This window comes from Saccostrea cucullata, unplaced genomic scaffold (genome assembly GCF_032062105.1).
Source record: "Saccostrea cucullata isolate Sc308-1 unplaced genomic scaffold, CSIRO_AGI_Scuc_v1 ctg667, whole genome shotgun sequence".
Lineage (NCBI taxonomy): Eukaryota > Metazoa > Mollusca > Bivalvia > Ostreida > Ostreidae > Saccostrea > Saccostrea cuccullata.
In genome coordinates this window covers 172585-194944 of record NW_026928881.1, presented here as the reverse complement: position 1 = coordinate 194944, position 22360 = coordinate 172585, and the positions used below count along the sequence as shown (strand labels likewise).

General features: G+C 33.9%; 1 protein-coding gene across 1 annotated transcript; it reads left to right on the top strand.

Annotated features, from left to right (window-relative positions):
• Nucleotides 1–421: 421 nt before the first annotated feature.
• Nucleotides 422–18516, top strand: LOC134279017 (glycosaminoglycan xylosylkinase-like). The gene is made up of 9 exons (XM_062761329.1): nucleotides 422–525; nucleotides 1979–2337; nucleotides 15424–15547; nucleotides 15730–15816; nucleotides 16644–16753; nucleotides 17095–17269; nucleotides 17649–17837; nucleotides 17990–18049; nucleotides 18241–18516. Exons 2-9 carry the CDS (start codon nucleotides 2028–2030, stop codon nucleotides 18455–18457), a joined length of 1272 nt encoding a protein of 423 aa, XP_062617313.1. The 5' UTR covers nucleotides 422–525; nucleotides 1979–2027; the 3' UTR covers nucleotides 18458–18516.
• Nucleotides 18517–22360: the final 3844 nt, after the last annotated feature.

The following is a 22360-nucleotide window of genomic DNA, read 5'->3' as shown; positions in this document are numbered from 1 at the left end:
TGTTTATAAATACTAAAATAGTTGCTGATAAAACGTCAAAGGCATCTTCCATTCAAACTAAGACTAACCTGTCATCATTTTGACCATGGTGACCAGATTCCCCCCAGATGAGATCCCTGAACCTATATCTCGGTGGTAATGGAGGAACTTGTGAATAGGAATCCGTAAATTCCATGTCATCTTCAAACATTTTTGTATCTATCCATTCTCAGCTGCAGCATCAAATCTTGAATTATTGATTTTTAGGAGCTGTCATTTATCGCAACGAATACTGTAGAAATGTTCAAAGCACGCGGTCCATTAAAATATTGAAGTAATCGTCATGATTAAAGGAATGATGATTAGAAAAACACTCTTGAGAAATAAATAGAAGTGTCTTTAAATATGTGTTCATGGAGTATTTTGCAACATTGTTTGCCATTTTTTCGTTTTGTATAATTTTATGTGCAAACTGGTCAGTTTTTGTTTTTCGATGGAGAGTCTGCTCTGAGGATGAATACTGGAGAAAAACTCCTACCAAATATGGTAAAAAATCAAAATGATGAAAATCTCAATGGCATAAAGTGAGCTAGCATATGAAATAACAATAAATCACAGAACTTGAAAGTGGCAACTTACGAATGGTTCGAATTTCCTCGGTTTTTATTTGTGATTAACAACTTTGTTATAATATTTTGATCAGAGAAAATAAGGTGATAAGAGATACAACTGCATTGATTTTATCATGATGTATTTTGCAAAACAGTTCCTTTATTGACCTTTAATACAAATCCCTTATGATTGTATGTGAAAATGATGAAGATATTTTGATTATCATATATTTATATTAATTAAGCTAGGCAGTATAGGCCTAGAACAACCTAATCTTCTTCTTCTTGCATACGAGTTGAACTCTATTAGAGTGTTATACTCGAGTCAAGTTGACATTAGACTGAACATTGTTATATTTTAAGAAATTATAGATCTATACCTGACTGACCCAATTTCAAGTTCATTTTATTCATCCAAACCAAGATTGATACATGGGGTTCAAGCATTATATATATACATTATATATACAAACTGGTCAGAGGTACGAATTTTATATATAACAAAAAGATCCAGTAAAAAGCGATCTGGTCATGCAAAGTGTGAACTAGACTGATGAATATGAAGATCGATAATTTTATTTGAATTTATTAATTATAGGCTATTTCAGTGTTTCAAATAATATTCTAAAAATCTTTAATTTAATACAGATACTTTTTAAATTGCCTAATATATTGATTACCCAGGTACATGTTTCACTATGGGCATGCTTGGATTGCATGTCTACACCTTACAACTGAGGCCTTTTCAACAGAGCGAGCACTCGCTAACATTTTTATTCAAGGTATAAGGAATTTTGGCAAGCGCATGCAAACGTTCGCTCTCTTGAACAGGCCTCTGGTGTACATTTTTCCTCAGTCAAGTGCAAAAGTGAAAACTTAAGGTGTACACCATCTAGACCTTTTAAATGATATTGCACAGAAAATTTGAGCTACCTGCAGAATTATAGCTTGATCTCTGCTTGAGAAAATCTGCACAGATAAAGCAGACAGCTGCAGATCCAAGCATTGTAAAAACCTTTGATTTATGCTGACACATTTTGTCTGTCCTTTTTTCCTGATTAAATGCTTAATAGTACAATGACATACATATAAATGCTAAACCAAACAATAATTCTGGTAGGAGGCAGTCTTTTAATGAACCCCAAAAAAGTCGGACATTCAGATAAAGTCAATGTTGTCTAATCACTTTTACAGACAAAGTGGATGAGTGTCTTATCAATAGTGTACAAGGTGAAGTCTCCAGACCACCACGACCTGGCACCTGCTGTCTGCAAAAGCTTTATCTATCTATAGTGTACTGTGTACTTACAATTTTATATCCTTATGTGAATTACATTGTATTGTGCATATTGATATCATTAGTTAAAATCCTGAATTTTGATTGCCAGGTGAAAGAGGGACAACTCTGGCAGACCAACCTACAATGAAGTCATTACCATGAGAAGGAAATGGAGAGTTCTTGTCTGCTTAACAGTCATCTTTATTCTGTTTGTTTCCTACAAAATACTGGAGCCCGACATCAAAGGGGAGATAATCCAGACAGATAACAAAGGTCTTCCTGTAGCAAGGGAAGACAACTCAGGCCTGGTAAGGGAAAAGACTCAGAGAGACAAAGAGGATGTTGTCAGTGAGCTACAGAAAAAGTACAGGCTAGATTTCAACTATCCCCTCAAAGAATCTCCATGGAGGGTGGCAGAAAGAATGGTGAAGGGGAGAGAGATACATCCAGAGTATGCCCCAGAAATAGGTAAGTTTATTATATTGCACACTTTTGGTATGGGTTAAACTTAAGAAATATATCTATGGGTTAAACTTAAGAAATATATCTACATAAAACAAAAGTTACTGTCTTAATTTTAGATGAACAAAATAGTATATACCATGTGCCTGGAAAATGAGGATTTTTAAAAAAGTATCATCACACAGAAATACAGAAGAACTAATGAGTACATTACTTGAATTTGAACCTTCATGATTAATTCATTACAAATGTTTAAAAAGCTACCAAGGCATTTCATCAGGCTGAGTATGAAATTTACTGTTGATAATTACCCTGGCTGCCAGAAAAGTCAATAGTTTTCATTAGAATATGTAATCTTTATCTACAATGAGTTAATTTTCTGAGATGAGTTTTTGTACAGTATTCTAGATTTAATATACATGTGTATTAAAAAAAATATGGTAAAAAGGATCTGTATCAGATCTCCAGACAACATGTATGATGGTATCTGAATCCTGGTTTTGAATGCATCTGTAGATCTAAATTAGATATAGTACCATTTAAGTGTGATGAAGTAAGTTTCTGCTTTTCCCAAAAAATTCAGTTCTCCTGTTACCTAGTTTAATTAATGAAATATTAATGCTCACCTTTCAAGATTGGTCTCTGATCCATAGGCATAATTAAGAATATCTTTATCGGGACCTAAAGCATATGTTGGGACTTTCTGATATCTGTTCCTCATGGCTCTTCTCTCTTTGATTTTATATCTCCGCCGGTGAGTTGTGGATCCATTCTCCCCCTCCTCACTCACTACAGAAGATAAGGAGCCAAACATTGTTATATTGATCAGAAAAAAACAAATGTCAATTGTACCTCACTTGACGGTTAACTTTGGGGGGAAATTGGAACACTTGATATGTGTGCATTGCATGTCAAGGTCGTTGTAATCCATATAAAAGATGACCTGATGGCGTTTTTTGATTTATTGTTTTAATTAAACTTAGGTTGTGTACAAGGATTAATTTTACTTAGTGTAGGTTACGTTTGTTTTGAATTAAAGTTAAAATTTCTTTACACATGTATTTTCTTTGTATATCTTCTGTGTATACATGGATATATGGCTTACGTTTCTCCATGAGTTAAGCCACTTATGATAAATACTTAAATAAATCAGGATAATGCCGTAGACTTTAAAAATCAGTCAGAATAAAACTTGTGTTTATATACAAATATAGGTAGCATACTACATTCAAATGGGATGCTCTTGAATTTATTTTTGTTAGCATACATATTTGGGTATCACTATCTTGTATATTACAAGCATAGAATGAAACAAAGTTGTCAATTAATATTAAGCATGGAAGGTTTCTGATGTTTATACTTGGGAATTTAATGTCCACTCTTTCATATTGCATGATATATACAGTGGAGCCTCATTTATCCGGACGCTTTGGTTCCCAGTCAATTTGTCCGGATATGTGAAGCGTCCGGATACCTGAATCAACAGTTAAACAAGACAATATGAAATTTTAAAAATCCGTTCCGATGAAAAATCGTCCGGATACTGAAGCATCCGGATATCTGGCATCCGGATATCTGAAGGTCCACTGTGTGTGTTTTTTAAATCACCTGAGCCAAAGCTTCAAGTAAAGGTTTCTGATTCTTTTGATCCACACCCCAGTTTGTCAACTTGTTTATTTTTAGCTCACCTTCATTATATTGTTGGTGTTAGTCTCGGTGATCCAGTTCAAGTTATTAGAGCAAGTCCATTCCCATGTAATTTTAAGCCTTACCTGGACTAAACTTGCATGAATGATGTACCTAGGGATGGACAGCAACAGACTTGCTTCGGATGCTAGGTCTGACCTACATTTTCAAGATGAGATTGAGAGACCAGGTTAAAGTTTTTAGAGCAGGTTTATTCCCAAGTAACTATATACCTTACCAATACTTAACTTGCTTGTTTGATGCATCTAGTAAGAGATGGACACTACTTGTTTTGGATGCTGGGTCTGATGATGATATTTAGATGAGTGACCAGGTTAAATTTTTTGAGCAGGTCAGTTCCCAAGTAATATACATTGGCAAGCACTACCTGGACCAAACTTGCTTATATCATTCATCAAGGGATTGATGCTAACCATTTTACTCTGGATGCTGGATCTGACATATTTTCCAGATGAGTGACCAGTTAATTTTTTTGGAGCAGGTCTATTCTCAAGAAACTTTAGATCTACCTAGACAAAACTTGCATGTATGATGAACTTTATAATCTTTGACTACAGGTCTATCACTCTATGTTTTACATTTTTTAATGTCTGCTGAACTATGTAGTCAGTTAAAGCTGTTACAATATCACACAAATTGTTTACATTTCTCCAGCTGTTAATATCTGGAGTAAGCATAAATCTTAAAATGGACCAAACTTTTATGTATTTGTATATAACAGATACAAGTAATGTTGCTTGATGTTGCATGTGCCCTATATATTAATGTTAAAATTTTTGAAAGAGGTTCATTTCAACATGTTCAAAAGAGATTGCAAGCCCAACAAAGAGTTGCCAAGATGTAGCATTGAAGGATAATACACCCTGAAAATTATATGCTCTGGTTACTCACATGTTATAGGTAAAGTATCAGAATAAAGGTTGTAAAGCAGCCTGTTTAGTGTTCTTGATTAATGGTACTTATTATTGTTCAAACAATAACAAATCTTACATTATCCAAATCTGAATGGGCTCTACCCTGTGCTGGTATAAAATCTGTAATTTGATTATATCCTGACAGTAATTAAAGTAACATGTGCTATACATCTAAGTAATTGACTACTGGGAATATATATCATTAAAGTTTTTTAGTTTATCAAAAGAGAGAGAGATGGAGAGAGCTTTAGATAAAGCTTACAAAAAGGCATGCTTTTTCTAGTTATTTCGTTTTAAATCGATCCCGTAGAGAATTTAATCTATGTGATTCATTGTACATATTGCAGTTTCCATGGAATGGCATAAGAAGAAATATATGTTGAGTGAAATCTCTCAAGAATTTAAAGCCTTAATTTGAATTAAACTTTAGACTGTATATCTTCTGGTCATAATAGTATGGAATGTTTTGATAAGAAATTTTTGTATTAGCTTAATCGAAAGCTCAATTTACCAAAGTGATGACTTTACAGAAATACACTGTCCTGACAACTTGCCATTCACCATAGAAATACATACCCCCCACCCCCACCCACTCCATTCTCTGCAGTGTGTGTTCACTATTCCAATTTGTTCTATTTGAATTCAGACTCTTACATTAATTGTTAGGAATTTCTAAAATACAGTGTAAAAACATGAAAATGTAGTTATTCCTCACATTTTCATTTATCCTTTCTGTTTTATATAAAAAGTTTTTAGAAGCCCAATGTCTAGGTTTTTTTAGATTACGAACAGGAAAGCAACAAAACCAAAAAAAGCAAAAACAAGTCTTTAACAGTTTTACATCGCACTCACCCCATTATTGATAGCAACAGCCGAAGCCCATACTTAACATTAAGTCAGCAAAACAAATCCATAATTTAAATTGATGACCAAGTTACTCAACGCAGATTCACAATGGCTATAATTTTCACCTTTAGTCAATACTCGGGTCAGCTCAATACCCTTGATCTATCGGACAGGGCATTTGTGAGAGAATCGTAACTGACTTTGCTTCACATGAATGCACATGAAAATCAATGACTGATTTGAGCTTACTTGTGTCAACATCCAAGCTACTGTAAGAGTTTGCCAAACACGAAACCCTTTTTTTCTCTAATTCAGCATGTTTTTTTGGATTCTGTTTGTTGCATGGTTTATGTGTGTGGCAGATCTTTTTCAGACAGAGTATTGACAATTACTTTGCCAGTTATTTTGTTGTTTGTTGGAAACAACCTCGGTTTGCATATATATTTGATGAACATTATGTATTTTTATCTTTTTTAATTCAAATTTGTAATTTAAAATTCCATTTGAGTGATACAGTTTCTGTGGGTCAGAAGTGATGCATTTGCAGCATTGATTTTTTTGTACGTGTTGTAATTGAGTAAGTGCTATATATAATTCATATTGTGCGTGACACAACTCAGAAAAAATGTACTTTTTGCATGATGTTCACTTGAAATTCCCTTAAAAAGCCTTTAAAGGGGAAATTGATATTGCAATAATCAAAACTTTCATTTTGTTATATGATTTTTGTTAGAAAGTTTTTATATTATTTAATTTTTGTAATTTATATTATTTAATTTTTATAATCAAGAACAAAATAGTAAGCATTGTTTATGAATTTCTGACTGTTAAAATTGTTTCCAAATTGGAAAATCCAAATCTCGAAATTGCTGTTGAACAGTAAATGTATGCCTTCAGAAATAAAAATTTCAGAATTTATACATGCAAATGCATGATGATGGGAATGTTATGTAATTTATGTCTGCATCCAAATTATGCGGTAAGTTGATTATGGAAAGGGATACCCTGGGGAAATTAAGATTTTCCCAATCATATCTCGAAATGTCAGGTGCATATAGCCAATATGGCAAAAAATCAGAGATTAAAGTTGGAAGGATTTTTTAAAAATTCCTCAGAGCTTTTACCAATGGTTTCAGAACCAAAGATAATCTTTTCTGCTTATTATTATTGCCTAAAATCAACATTAAAATTGAGTGATATGCATTAGGTATATAATAAAGACCATCATGTTGGCCTTAAAGCCCCTGTGTAGCATAAATATTTGATGCTTATAAATACAAACTCCAAGACAGCAACCTACCTTGTTTTAATTATTACATGTACTGAGATATATGTACATATTTGTATATTAAGTTATTTAATTCGATTCAAGACTGACTTTGCTAGTATATCTATGACTATTATTAGATAGATGAAAATTTCATCCTTTTGAGCATATTTATATTTCTGGTAATATCTGGTAAATCTCTACTATGCGAGAAGCATATGAAAGGTTGATTTAATCATAGACTCCAAAGGCAAGACTGGGGGCATTATAAGTCTATATTTGTATTGTGTATATAGCAGGGCAAGCTCATACAGAATGACTTCATAAATTATTTGTCTGTTTGTAAAAGAGGTCACATAATTTCCATTGTCAGATAACTACAGGTCAATCTCATATGGCTTGTGGGCAAACTCACCAAAAAATTCTTTGTAATTAATGTGCGTAGGTCATTTGATTGGCTGCTGCACAGTGTCATAATGGCATTTAGCATATTTTCAAAATTGAAGAGTTGCAACTTTCTGATTGGTTGTCTATTATCAATAAATTAACATATTTTATGGCAATTGAATATTTTATCGAGTTTGCTGGGTGATAGGTAAAAGAGAAGATTGCTGTGGTTATCTGACAATGCGTGATTTTATAATTATCTATATCGACAACAACTGTATTCCTCTGAAAAGTTGAGTTTTACATTGAAAATCTCTTCTTAACTAGAGGAAAGTCAGAACAATATGTAAACAATTGTTGTGCAGATTCTAGTTTGTTTAATCATATGCCATTGTTTGGAATGACACTAATGCCTCTAGAATTACCAATAATTGATTGTCTGACTAATTCATTAATTTATAAATCAAGATTAAATTTTATTTGCTTTAGGCCTACTGGAGACTAAAATTTAAATAACATATAAATTTACCAACATCTACAGAGGACTATTGAACAAAGTAGGGCATGGACCTATTTGTTATACCAGTATGTAAGAGCTGGGAGGCTTAGGGGGGATAGAGAAAAGGGAAGGAATTGTTAATAATTGTAAAAAAAAAAAATATTCTGGTAGAGTTAAACAGTACTGTATGTATGATAGTGTTATTTGTGGACACTAGTGCAGAATTACTTATAAATTGTCATACATATTCATAAATCTCTAAAATAATCAAGATTGTATTGTCAAAAAAAAATGAGATCTATTAAGATAAATTGATTTTACGTGCTTTCCTAATTTCGATATTAATTCTAATGTACAAGAGGCATTAACCTTGTCGTAATGGAAATGCCTCAGTTGTATATCCAAACTTGTCAATAAAAAAATCTAATAACATCATATGATCTCTCTCCATGCTACTTTCTCAGAAAATGATGTCCTACCTGTAATTATAACGTGTTTCCCTTCAGAAATGGTCCCATTCTGTTTCATGATTGATTACTTAAGAAAGAAACTTTTTAGTTTGTAGGAAAATTGTGAGGTAACATTATTCTATAAAACAATGTTTAATAGGTCCGTTGCAGTAAATGTCTCCTTTACATATTCATTACATTGGAAATGTACACGCAGGATTTTGTTTATTGATCACAAGCATGCAACAACTTCGGAAAAAAAACACTTCATTACCAACCATGAAAACTTTGGCCAGCAGGGAGCATGTATTGGATCCTGGGAAATTCCAATAAGCTCTCTTGATTCAAAGGATGTAGCTGCATCAATATGATCAGAGCTAAAGAGATTTTGGATACTTTTATCCATGAAAACCTTTAATATCTTAATTAAACTTGGAAATGTAAACAGTGTGCTCATCTGTCGTGGCAGCATCATTACATATTTATAATTTAACTGCTCAAAATAAGCAAGTAAATAATTATAACATCTGTAGGGAAAAGTTGTATCTTTTATTAAAAATGCTTTAGTTTTTAGCTCACCTGAGCCGAAGCCCCGAAGGCTCAAGTGAGCTTTTCTGATCACATTTTGTCCGTCATCCGTCCGTCCGTCTGTCTAGCTGTCTGTAAACTTTTCACATTTTCGACTTCTTCTCAAGAACCACTGGGCCAATTTTGACCAAACTTGGTACAAAGCATCCTTGGGTAGAGGGGAATTTAAATTGTTAAAATGAAGGGACATATCCCCTCGCAAGGGGAGATAATCAAGAAAAGACAAAAATAGGGTGGGGTCATTAAAAAATCTTCTTCTCAAGAACCACTGGGCCAGTAAAGCTGAAACTTATGTGGAAGCATCCTGGTATAGTGTAGATTCTAATTGTTCCCATAGTGACCCCTGGGGGAAGGGCGGGGCCACAATGGGGAATCAAAGTTTTACATGGAAATATATAGGAAAAATCTTTGAAAATCTTCTTCTCAAGAACCACTGGGCCAGAAAAGCTGAAACTTATGTGGAAGCATCCTGGTATAATGTAGATTCTAAATTGTTCAAATCATGACCCCCAGGGGAAGGGCGGGGCCACAATGGGGTATCAAAGTTTTACATAGAAATATATAGGAAACATCTTTGAAAATCTTCTTTTCAAGAACCACTGGGCCAGAAAAGCTGAAACTTATGTGGAAGCATCCTGGTATAATGTAGATTCTAAATTGTTCAAATAATGACACCCGGGGGAAGGGCGGGGCCACAATGGGGAATCAAAGTTTTATATAGAAATATATAGGAAAAATCTTTGAAAATTTTCTTCTTAAGAACCACTGGGCCAGAAAAAGTGAAATTATGTGGAAGCATTCTGGGGTTGTGTAAATTCTAAATTGTAGGAATCATGACCCCCGTGGGAAGAGTGGGGCCATTATAGGGAATCAAAGTTTTACATAGAAATATATTGGAAAAATCTTTGAAAATCTTCTTCTCAGGAACCACTGGGCCAAAAAAGCTGAAACATATGTGCCCATGGAAGGATCATGGGGTAGTGTAGATTTCAAAATGTCTAAATTATGATCAGTGGGGTAGGGTGGGGATGCATTATGTATAACAGGGGTGAAATCTGGTAAAGAACAGAATGGTCAAAGCTTCTCAGGTGAGCGATGTGGCCCATGGGCCTCTTGTTAACATATAGTATGTAGGGATGCCAGGGATCTCTTTTTAACTTGCTATAACAATTAACTGTCCAAATTAAGAGCTTTGTTTTACCCTAAAGGATTGTACTGTAACATCTATAAACATCACATTAAATTTCTATTTAAGCTCACCTGAACGGAAGGCTCAAGTGAGTTTTTCTGATCTGATCAAAGTTTGTATACTGTAAACGTATTACATTTGGTGGTGTATTCTTTTTAGCATTTTTGGCGGAAAGAAACTTTTGCTAATTCAAGTACAACGCTAAATGTCTTAAAGAAATGTGCTGAATCAAATCTACGCTAACTTGTACAAAAACCAATTTCCGCCAAATATTGTTCACTCTTAATATAATACATTTACAATATTGTCTGTCGTTTTTGTCAATGTCATTGTCGTTAATAAATTTGCATAATTTCATCTTCTGGGCCAATATCAACCAAATTTTGCACAGAGTATCCTTGGGTGAAGATGATTCAAGTTTGTTCAAATGAAGGGCCATGCTCTCTTCCAAGGAGAGATACTGAGGTAATTACATCACATCATGACCTCCAGGGATAGGGAGGAGCAACAATGAACAAAGTTTTACATAGTAGGAATATATAGGAAAATCTGTTAAAATTTTCTTCTCAAGAACAGCAAAGCCAAGATTGGTCACATTCTCAAGCTACGTAGATTCAAGTCTGTTCAAATCATGACCATTTGGGTAGGGTGTGGCCACAATGGATGATAAAAGTATAGAGGAAAAAATACTTTAAAAACCCTGACTTCTCAAGAACAGCAAAGCCATGATTGCATGGTCATATTTATATGGGAGCATCTCATCAGGTAGTGAGGATTTAAATTTATTCAAATCATGACCCTTTGGGGGTAGGATGGGACCACAATGAAAGTTCAATCTTTTAGGAAAAATGCCACAGTCAAAGAAATATGTACAGTAAGCATTGTTAGTTAGTGTAGATGCAATTTTGTTCAATTCACATCCCCATCCCCTTTTAGGGTAGAGTAGATGCAATTTTGTTTAAATCAAACCCCCATCACCACCCCCTTTTAGGGTAGCCTGGACATCGTGCATGTGAGCTTTTCAATACTGAACTGATTTCTGATTTTTCTTAACCAGTGTTCAGGTGAGCAATGTTACCCATGGGTTTCTTGTTTTTAATTGTAACTTAACTTATGAAATGAGATAATGTCTTTCAAATTAAGAAGACATGCAGCTTCCTGATGAGAATAATTTTGGGGTCCATGTATCATTTTCATACAAATGAGATGAGATATTTCTTTTCTTAAGTATCTTGCCTGTGACCTCTCTTGCCCTTCTGACAACTCTATAGAAAACAGTCGGCATGTTTTACTGTGGAAACCCTCAAGAGTCTTAACAATCAATTGGCATTTGTGTTTGTTATTGATTAGGTTAGATATAAGAATGCTCAACACTGATTTTATGATATTTGATTTGATTCAACCAAAAATTCAGCTGTGATTTAGAGTAAGCATCTTATACGTGTAGCAGAATTTGTTCCATGTGTTTGGAGGTAAAAAAATTGTGTGAAAAGATACAATTAAGCTAAACTCTTGTACATTTTATTGAACTTTTTTCCCTAATGTATTTAATATGGGTTTCACTTTTTAGCTCACCTGAGCCAGAGGAGAATAAAATATACAAATTGTTTTCAGAATGTGTATGGAATTAGGGGATGAAAGGTAGATGATTTACCAAAGTTCTAAAGTGCCAAACTGTGCGCAAAAAATCTTGTGCCGTAAATTGCACATTTTTTGAATTACGGGATCTGTAGCATTATGGTCAAAGACTAAAACCATAACACTACAGTTCTGCAGCTAAGCCAAAATCAGAAATCCAAATTTTATCTGTTGCATTTAAGGGAAAAAATATCTTGTAAACAGCTGGGTCCTGATGATCATTGATTTAACTTTGAATAAAACACCTGTAGGTCTTCAAGGAGGAAAATATCATAAAAAAATCTGCTAGACCAAAGTGACTGACAGATAGGCTTTGTGGCCTTTTGGCCACTTGTTTAATAAGCATCAGATTGAAGTTTAATTTGCACATTTGAAAAGACGTGATTATTTTCAAACACTTATTGTGTAGATTGAGTCCAGATCCTACATGCTCAACAGAATGTCTGTGACGTATACATTAATCTACATTCAATCCAACAGTTTAGCCCACTGTTTTTTTCCATGAAGGAGATTAATTAAAACATTGATTAGGAAAGTCAATACCGTATAATCCCTATTAACTGCCCCGTGCGCTTGGAAAATTGCAAAAGGGGGCGGTTATTTTGTATTCTCTTTATTAGGTCACCTGAGTAAACTCAGGTGACCTATTGCTATCTGTTTTCGTCCGTCGTCGTGCGTTAACATTTGAACATTTTTAACTTCTTCTCTGAAACCACTGAACCAATTTCAACCAAATTTGGCATATAGCATCTATGGGTGAAGGGGAACAGAAATTGTGAATTTCATGGTCCCTGCCCCCCTGGGGCCTGGGGGGTGGGGCAAAAACCACTAAAATCAGTGCAATCTTTAAAAATCTTCTTCTTTACTCCTGGACATCAAGCAGTCAAACTGTTTGTATGATTGTAATCAGCATTGAGTCCTCTACCAAAGTTGTGAAATTCATGGCCCCAGGGTCAGGGGTTCTAGTGCTAGGGCGGGGCTAAACAGGTTATATAGTGAAAATGCATTATTTCTTTAAAATTCTTCTTTTCTGCTCCTGGACATTAAATAAACTAACCAAGTGCATAGGTGAGTTGAAAATGACCGTCTTTTCCAAAATTGTGAAATTTATGGCCCCAGGGTCAGGGGTTCTAGTGCTAGGGCGGGGCTATATAGATTACATAGTGAAAATGCATAAATTCTTTGAAATTCTTCTTTTCTGTTTGTGGGCATTAAATAAACTAACCAAGTGCATAGTTATGTTGAATAAGACTGTCTCTTTTCAAATTGTGAATTAAATCCCCCCAGGCTCAGGGGTTCTAGTGGTAGGGTGGGGCTATATAGATTATATATTAAAATGCAAAATTTTTTTGAAATTCTTCTTCTCTGCTCATGGGCATTAAATAAACTAACCAAGTGCATAGCTATGTTGAATAAGGCTGCCTCTTCCAAAATTGTGAATTTCATGGCCCCAGGGTCAGGGGTTCTAGTGTTAGGGCGGGGCTTTATAGATTATTTAGTAAAAAATGAATTATTTCTTTGAAAATCTTCTTCTTTGCTCCTGAGTATTAAATAAACTAACCAAGTACATAGTTATGTTGAATAAGGCTACCTCTTCCAAAATTGTGAATTTCATGGCCCCTGGGTTGGGGGTTCTGGTGTTAGGACGGAGCTTTATTGATTATACAGTGAAAATGCATAAATTCTTTAAAACTCTACTTTTCTGCACCCGAGTATTTAACCAATGAACTATGCACATATTTATGAGGAGGAAGGATGCCTCTTTGAGATTTTTGAATTTCAGGGTCCCTGGGTTAGGGCTTCTTGTGTTAGGGCGGGGCTCTAATGTTTATATAGTGAAAATGCATGAATCCTTTGAAAATCTTTTCCTTTGTTGTTGGGGATAATGCCAAATGATCTTAGTATATGTTTATGACAAAAAACCTGCTTCTTCCAAAAATGATTAATTTCCTGGCCCCTGGGACAGAGGTACTTTGAGGGTGGGGGGGTACATAGTCTGAAATGATTTAATGCTTTGAAATCTGCACTTTGGTATTAATCAACAGCATTGTGAAATTAAATTGTAAAAAATTTCTAAAATTTTGAAAGATACGACCTCGGGGTCAATGGTTCCTTTGGGATGTGGAGCTAAACTGTTGACCAACCTCAACACAAGTAGCCCTGACCCAGGGTCCCTGAAATTCACTAAAAGTGGAAATGCATTTTCTCTGTGTTACTCTGATCTACCTCTGGGTATTAAGTAACCAAAATAAGCATGCTGAGTGCATAATTATGATAAGCAATAGTGCCTCTTTCAAAATTGAATTTCATGGCCTCTAGTTTAAAACATGAATCAAATTCAATTGTTGGAAAGTTGTCGCATGATACTCAGGTGACCTATAAGGCCCGTGGGCCTCTTGTAATATTTAATATCATATTTTAACTTCAAAAAATCCTTGAAAAAAGCAATAAATTCAAAGAACCATTAAAATAATGTTTAACGTTACTTTAAGTGAAGATAATCCACCCAAATTAAGCTAAATGATTCATTTTCCAACAAGAAATTGGATTATAGACAGGTTTCATTTTCACTTTGAAATTCTTCAAATTTTGGCAGACTTATGAATACAATTCTAGATGATTTTTAATCACTGTACAGGGGGCCCTTATTTCCTGACAATTGACAAAGACCTAAGGGGGCACTTATAGAGGCAGGGACGGTTAATAGGAATTATACCGTAAATTTCTAGCCATGGGACCAACTTCTTTGCTTCTGTAGAGTATTTGTCTTTGATATTATATGACATTTTTGTTTCAATAATCCATTACATCATAAAAAAATATTTGAATAAGTAAAAAGAATTTCTTAATGGAATATCAAAGATTTTTTAACAAGATTTTAGATGTATTCCACTACACATCAAAGACAGCGTCGAAAGCTTATTGTGCAGAGACAAGATGCTGAATGTTAAAGGATTATTAAGCACCTCATCAGGACTAACGAAAAACACATAGAACTTGTCAATAACTTTCTAGGGTTGAAGCCCATTTATCACAACAAGTGTCAGCATCCTCACTGCCATAGCCCATCTGATGGATCTGTTCTCCTTATAAATCAATATGGGATTAAACAGCCAAATTGATTAAGGTGTAAAATGTTAGACCTAGATACATTATTTAGTTTTAAAATGATTGATTACTTTTTTTCTCTGATATAATATTGATGTACCATCTAATAATAAAAATATGGTAGTCCTCCTCATACAAAAAGTATGTGGACAGAATTTTGTTATTTGTAATGGCTTGCATAGAAAACTGTTAAAACGAATGCTGAAGGTTATAGAAATAGCAAATGTTATGTATTGATCCAAAAGTTATCTATATAACGTGCACATTTATTTATCACATTTGTGCGTTACATCTCCAGGGATAAGCTCTGTGACAGATGTCACTTTTATTGCTTTTTGTTTTCTACGCATGGAGAAAAAAAAAGAGAATTGTTCAGGATTTTACCATCATTTCATTATGCTTCAACACAAAAATCAATGCTTATCTGTTCATTTTGCATATAAGAATACCAAATGGACACAGATAAAATTATTTTACATATTTTATTTTTTTTTTGGCAGGTTCTATTCTCCGGGAAATGGCTTCAAGGAAAATTATTTCAGCTGACACAGGCTTCAAAGGGACACAACTCAAGCTCTCTCTGATTCTTGAAGGAGGGCAAGTGGTTGCATTCAAACCAAGATGGTAATATTTGATAAAATTATTAAAACAACTGGAAGTAAACAAGTAGATGGGCCGGGTCACATGACCTTGTCTAAAAATGAAAATGTTTAAAATCACAGATAAGTTAATTGCCATACATTCCTTGTTTCATATGCAAGAAAGAGTTTCCAGATTTTTCTTTGATGTCTATCAAAATACTTCAGGTACAGGAGAGAGGAAATTTTCACCGAGACTCCGTACTCCGGCGCTGACCGACACAACGGTGAAATCGCAGCTTTCCATCTCAATAGGTATACATGTAATTAACTCAAGTTTCATCAATATGTAATTACCCTAGAGCACTTAGTGACACTTTTATATTGAGTTTTATGCATCAATCATGGGTCCTTTTTTATGAAGATTGATTACTTTTGTTGTAATCATTGAGATTTGTTTCATCCAAATGTTGGTCAGATTCAGATATTTTATTTATATACTCATGTAGATGTACTTTTTTTTCCACATGAAATTATTTAAAGCAATATGAGCTACATTTTGGAGAAATTAAATAAATTAATAAAAATTTGTATGCTTACTTTAATAATATGCTGTATGGCACTGCAGTTCAAAGCAAATAGAGGTTATTTAACACATATTTACATTCTTTATAAACCACTTAATGTTTGAAAACCATATATCAGTGTTTCTCTGTGATATGCATCAAGTGTTCAGTACTGTCATAAACCAACTTTTATTCATGTGCAAGAAATTTTCGCGAGGTTCGCGAGAGCCTCGTCATAGCGAATATTTCTCATTGCGAACTGGTCCTGAAAGTCTCTATTGTATTAACAACAGATCCAAAAAAGGCTTGATCATGAAAATTAATCATCGCGAACTAGTTAACGTCTGGTAAATCGCAAAATAAAAGTCGTCGCGAATAAAAGTTGGTTTACAGTATGTTACTGTGAAATATATTTGCACAGCATTGACACTTTTTTTTAAAAAACAAGATGTTTACTAATATCGGGGAAATATTTATGGAAATGAAATAAATGTGTATTTGAAAAAATATATATATACATATATTCAAAAAAAATTTCAAAAGTTGAATTAAAAAATGTTTTGTATGCATTTTCAGGATCTTGGAGTTTAGACGAACACCTTTGGCAGTAGGCAGAAAGATAAATTTGAAAACAGAAATTATTCCCAGTGGAACTGAGCAGCTGCTGAAAACTTTTTTTGTGAATGGTACATGTTAATTGGGTTCATATTGCAAATACAGATGTTGGAAAATTTAAACACTTCTGTGTTTGCACATGTTCATGATAAAATTTTGTGACAGTTGTTTTGTATAATCAGAAGAGGAAAAATGCTTGATTTATGTTAGGCCCTACAGTTTTTGAATTTTATTCAATTAAACATGCTGTGTTAAGTGCTAAGGATGAACAGTTTTGATTCATTATAAATGCATTTTGTTATACACTGTATTTACCATAATAAGTTAATGATAATGCATTTTAAAACCACAATACTGTAATCCTGTAGTGAAATTCAACTACATGTAATGTACACTTATTTCCTTTATGTAGGTTCTAACACTTGTTTTTATGGTAAGTGTTACTACTGTAAGGGGGAGGAGACGGGTGTGTGTGCGGAGGGGGACGTACTGGAGGGGACTGTAATACTGTGGCTCCCTAAGTCCTACCCCCTCAAAACTTACAGACACCCGTGGGCAAGGACCTACCGCTCTGGGAAACTAGCACAGTAAGTCTAATATCCACATGAAACAAACACAGTAAACTATATCCACCTGAAACAAACACAGTAAATTATATCCACCTGAAACAAATACAGTAAGCTAAATCCACCTGAAACAAACACAATAAGCTATATCAACCTGAAACAAACACAGTAAGCTATATCAACCTGAAACAAACATAGTAAGCTATATCAACCTGAAACAAACAGTAAACAATATACACAGTAAGTCTTAACTGTATTCTCTTGAAGCATGTTTATTTTTTTTAATACTAGGGTTTAAGAAATATAGATGCATAAATTTAGGAGATCTCTAGCCAGAATCACTTTTTGGTTTGATTGCTAGACATGGAAGATTGAATTAATATTTAAATTTTATTTTTAGATGGGAAAAGGATCCAGATTATTGCAATGCTGTAAAATCCAGTCCTATTTATGGTCATGGACCAAGACTCTTTGATTTGATTGACACTGCTGTCTTTGATTTTCTGATTGGAAATGCTGACAGACATAGATATGAAACCCTTGGAAATCAGTTAGAATCAGTTTTTCTTATACTCGACAATGGAAAAAGGTAATTTTTGAAACTTTGGTGTTCAAACCAATATTTTTTTTTTGGTTAATAAACGAAAGCAATTTAATTATGAGGGATTTTTTTCTTTGGCATATGGTTTTATGTTGTACCTAAATCTCTAGATCATACACTGCATTTACATCTTTTTTCAGCTTTGGAAATCCTTTCCATGATGAAATCTCAATTTTAGCACCCCTATACCAATGCTGTGTGTAAGTTAAAATCATTTATATAAAGTACATTTATGTAAAGATTTCAAACATGAAGATATAGTAAAGATTTCAAGACTGCAAAGACATATACCTATACATGTATGAAAACACCTCAGTATTAAAGCAAATAATTGAATCACAACAGCATTAAAAATCGGCCTATGTTTTAATATTGTCTCTGCTTTCTTAAGAATCAGGTTCGATACCTACAACAGACTTCTGACCCTCAGTGATGGAATTTTAAGCCGAGTTCTGAGGACTGTGTTGAAGCAGGATCCAATCTCCCCCATACTGACAGAGGAACATTACCAGGCTCTGGACAGAAGGCTGAAGACTGTATTAGAGAAAATTCAGACTATGTCTGGACAATACACCAGAAAACAGAGACAGAGTTTTAGTGAGAGATAGGGGGTCATGATGACAGGTTTATTTCGGTCATTTTTATATCTAGGTCACTTGAATATTCAATTACAGTTAATTCTCGATAAACCGCCGCCTTTTTGTAATTTAGAAATCATGGCGGTATAACGAATTTGGCGATGAATTGAATTTCCCATCTTTTAGAAAACAAGAAGTAGAGTTATCGTTCTTAGAAATACCATTTAGCGTTTCTATTCTTATTATTACATGTACATGTATATAAAAACATATTTCTGATTGAAAATACTTCAAGTAATTTTTTTAATGTACAATTTTGCTAAAACAAAATGTGTAGTTATGAAATAAAGACAAATATTTGTATATGAATGTAAATCTGCACATTCGATATTGAAAAAAAAAACAACATACTGGGTCGATCGTCGTGATATATTGCCGATAATAAGTAAAATGAATTCTTGAATATGTTCATTGTTTATGGTATCCTTGTTGATGGAACGTTCACAGTTTATACCGTATAATTATTTTTTCCAGCAAACTTTGCACTGTTTAAAGCAGAGATCATCAAAATAATACCGTTATCGTGTGAACTTTAACAACGACCGTGCGAAGCCATGAATAAATGATTATATTAAACAGAAATATAAAATTATTTTAACTGTTCATGTTAAAATTGTTGTTTATTTAATTCTTGTTTAATTACTTTGTATGTACCTTGTTTTAATTTGCATGCTTTACAACAGGAATAGGTCATACCTAATTAGCCGCGCTTCAGTGACCATATGCACCTGTGGCGTGTTATCGAGATAATTGACACTTAAAAATGGACGTTTGTTGTGAAAACAGGGTGGCGGATGGCGGTATGCGAATTTGGCGTTATAAAGAGAATTTTATATAGCAGGAAAAACGTTCTTGGGAAATCATGGCGGTATTGCGAAAATGGCATTTTTAATCGAATGGCGTCACTTGAATATTCAGTTACAATCCATTTTCCTTCCATCATCATGCTGTAGAAGATTTTTATTTTTGTTTTCATCTTTAAAAAAATCTTTCCCACACTTGGTTACCAAACAGTCAAAATTTACACATTATGATGTGCTGTAATATGATACGAGTCAATTGCCAAAAAAAGTTAGATTCCTGTTGGCAATGGAAAATACAATGTCAGACTTTTGAGGGTGGGCTGATATATTTTAGGGTTGTTCAGGAAACTAGAAACACACAATTGTATATCTTGGCCTAAATAGTTGAGGAATGTTGCACAGCATTTTGAGTTCACAATGAAACAAATTTAAAAGAAAATGGGGAAAATAGTTTTAAGTTATGTTTTACCATATTTACAGTTTTGGGCATTAGTAGTTCTTTTTGTTTATTTTATATCTGTGTTCACTTTACTGTTCCCAGTAAGTCTAGTCAACCTTCATGTAATCTCTTACTGAATTGTTTTTCCTTTTAACAAAAGCAAGTATCTGTGAAAAAAAGTTCATTCTTCCTCATTTTATGTTTTATTCATTGTTATAATAACTTTCAATAATTTCTTAAGACAGTCCAGCTTCTCTTCTGATGGGTTGTTGATTTCTGTGCCTCCATAATTTGTATGGTCTTTTTAGAGCAAAATTTATTTTAACTTTCCTGAGTATCAAAGAAGATTATTATACCTTTAAAAATTTGTTCCTATGCTGAATGAGATGTTTGACCGCTGAGTGAGATGTTGGTCCGCTTACGTCACAGAATGGGCGGAGCTTAATTTCATTTTCATTTGTTGGTGTTCAAAAGTGACGGTCCTTAGGTTACATCACTAAAGACAGTACAAAATACAGATTGTAAAAAATAAAAAATAATAATGATAATAAATAAAATGAAAGGTATAACAAAACATTTTTTGACCGAGTTCAAGGGCAAAATGCATTTTGTCGACCCTTCAACCAAACTGTCTGCCTTTGGCCTAACGGCCTCAGGCAGACATTTCGGTTCTTGGGTCCAACAAAATGCATGTTGCCCTTGAACTCAGTCATTAAATGTATATTATTATACCTCATTATAATTACTCTATACAAGGCGTTATCTGATTGGTTCTAGGTTATATATATTTCATATTTCACGGCCGTCGGCATGCTTTTCATCATATTCCACCTCTTCGGAACACCTAGTGTATTTTCCCGCATTATAGTTCTCGTTCGTTGAATGAAAACTCCCGAGAGTAGTAGACATCACAATAGCCTTGTTTACGTCACAAAATTGATGATAATGTGTTGATCAAAGGGTTTTATAGTAACTTTACGTAAAAAAATGAAAGTGAATTTGAGAGCTGTGCCGAATTTGAAAGTTTATGTTTATTTCAAAGGTTCGCTTGTTTCAGTATAATAAAAAATTCATTGCATGAATGTTCGGGAAACATGAAGACTTATTCAGCCAAGAAAAATCATCACCTTGATTTTAATGAGAATCTGATTATTTTATGATATTTATTGTAAGGAAGAAACCATGGATGAATCATGTTTTGTTTATTAAGGGATATACATGTATGTTATTTATCATTATCAATTTCTGCATGATTTGTTTGAATCTTTTATGCATGACAATGTTTAACAAGCCTTCCAGAAACATCAAGTAAAAAAAAATCAAAGAACCGAATGTACTGATAAGATAAAAAAAATATATATTACTCATTTACTTGATGTCTGAGTGATTTATTTTGCTAGGATGCACATATAGTGGTTGTAAATGTATAAATAAGAAAATACTGCTTTGTATAAATGAGAAGATTCTTTTTTCTATATCAATATTTGTGCCAAATTTCAACAGTTAAAGAATGATGTGCATTTTTATTTACAATTTGACATATTGAAAGTGAAGTTTTGTTAGTCTCCTGCACTTGTTCAGGTGACCTATTGCTTTCTGTTTTCACCTGTGTCATGTTCAAGGAGACTTAATTTCATGGTTTACTCATTTATTTATACTGTAGATTCAATGAATCAGTATGTTTATATATGTTAGTTGGGATATTAATTCATGGTTTAGTGTGACCCAAATCCACAAATAATGGTCCATAACAAACACTGGTGATTCCACTGTATGCTGTCATAAGACATTTGCTGCATGATACTCGGATCACTTTCCAGATTCTTCAGCCCTTATTGGTTAGGAAGTATGTGAGATATTTATCAAAAATTAAACACGAAAATTTTCATTGTAAATAAATTTACTACAATACAAACTTTGTTAGTTTCTCTTTTGGTCATCCAAGTCACACAGATGTCCTATCATTACTGTTTTTCCCCCAATATTTTGAATCATGCAGTTTTGTCCTCTTAGTAAAATTTTTGAGCTATGTTCGCTTATTATTTAAGCCAGTTCTGATACACATGCAACTTTCTCCTGCTGCTCTATCCAGTAGTAGTTGTGGAAAATCAGAGTAAGAGATAACCACGTTCTTCCACATCATACAAGTGTATTAATGTAAGCATCATCAGGTAGTTTAGATTTAGATTTCTTCAATTCATGACTGGGGTGGGGAGTTCAGCATCATCTCAAGCCACGGTCCGGAGTCCGCATATATAGCTTTCTCCCACCCGTGGCTGCTTGATCACAAAAAGTGTCGTAATCTTGAATAATTACGCCTCTCTATTGTGACGTCATATTCAGTCAGTGGCAAGTTTTGTTTCCATCGCAACAACTGACATCAACAGTATACAAGAAATATTTCATGTCCAGCAATGGGATATTGAAAGGTCGCAATAAAGTTCATCATCCGACTATGCTTTACTCGCATTGGTCAATATTTTAATGAGCTACGAAGAATTCTCTCCTAGTTCAAGCACGGCCAGAATGGGAGAGGATCGTACATTTTGGTCGTGGTTTGCAACGATGGGGGTTAGGATGAGACCACAGAGTAAGTTCAAATTTAAAGGGTAAAAAAGTCACAGTTAAAGA

Coding starts and splice junctions, on each gene's coding strand:
- LOC134279017 (XM_062761329.1), top strand. CDS start 2,028: ATGAGAAGGAAATGGAGAGTTCTTGTCTGCTTAACAGTCATCTTTATT. Junction 15,817..16,643: donor GCAGCTTTCCATCTCAATAG/GTATACATGTAA, acceptor ATGCATTTTCAG/GATCTTGGAGTTTAGACGAA. Junction 16,754..17,094: donor GAAAACTTTTTTTGTGAATG/GTACATGTTAAT, acceptor TCCTTTATGTAG/GTTCTAACACTTGTTTTTAT.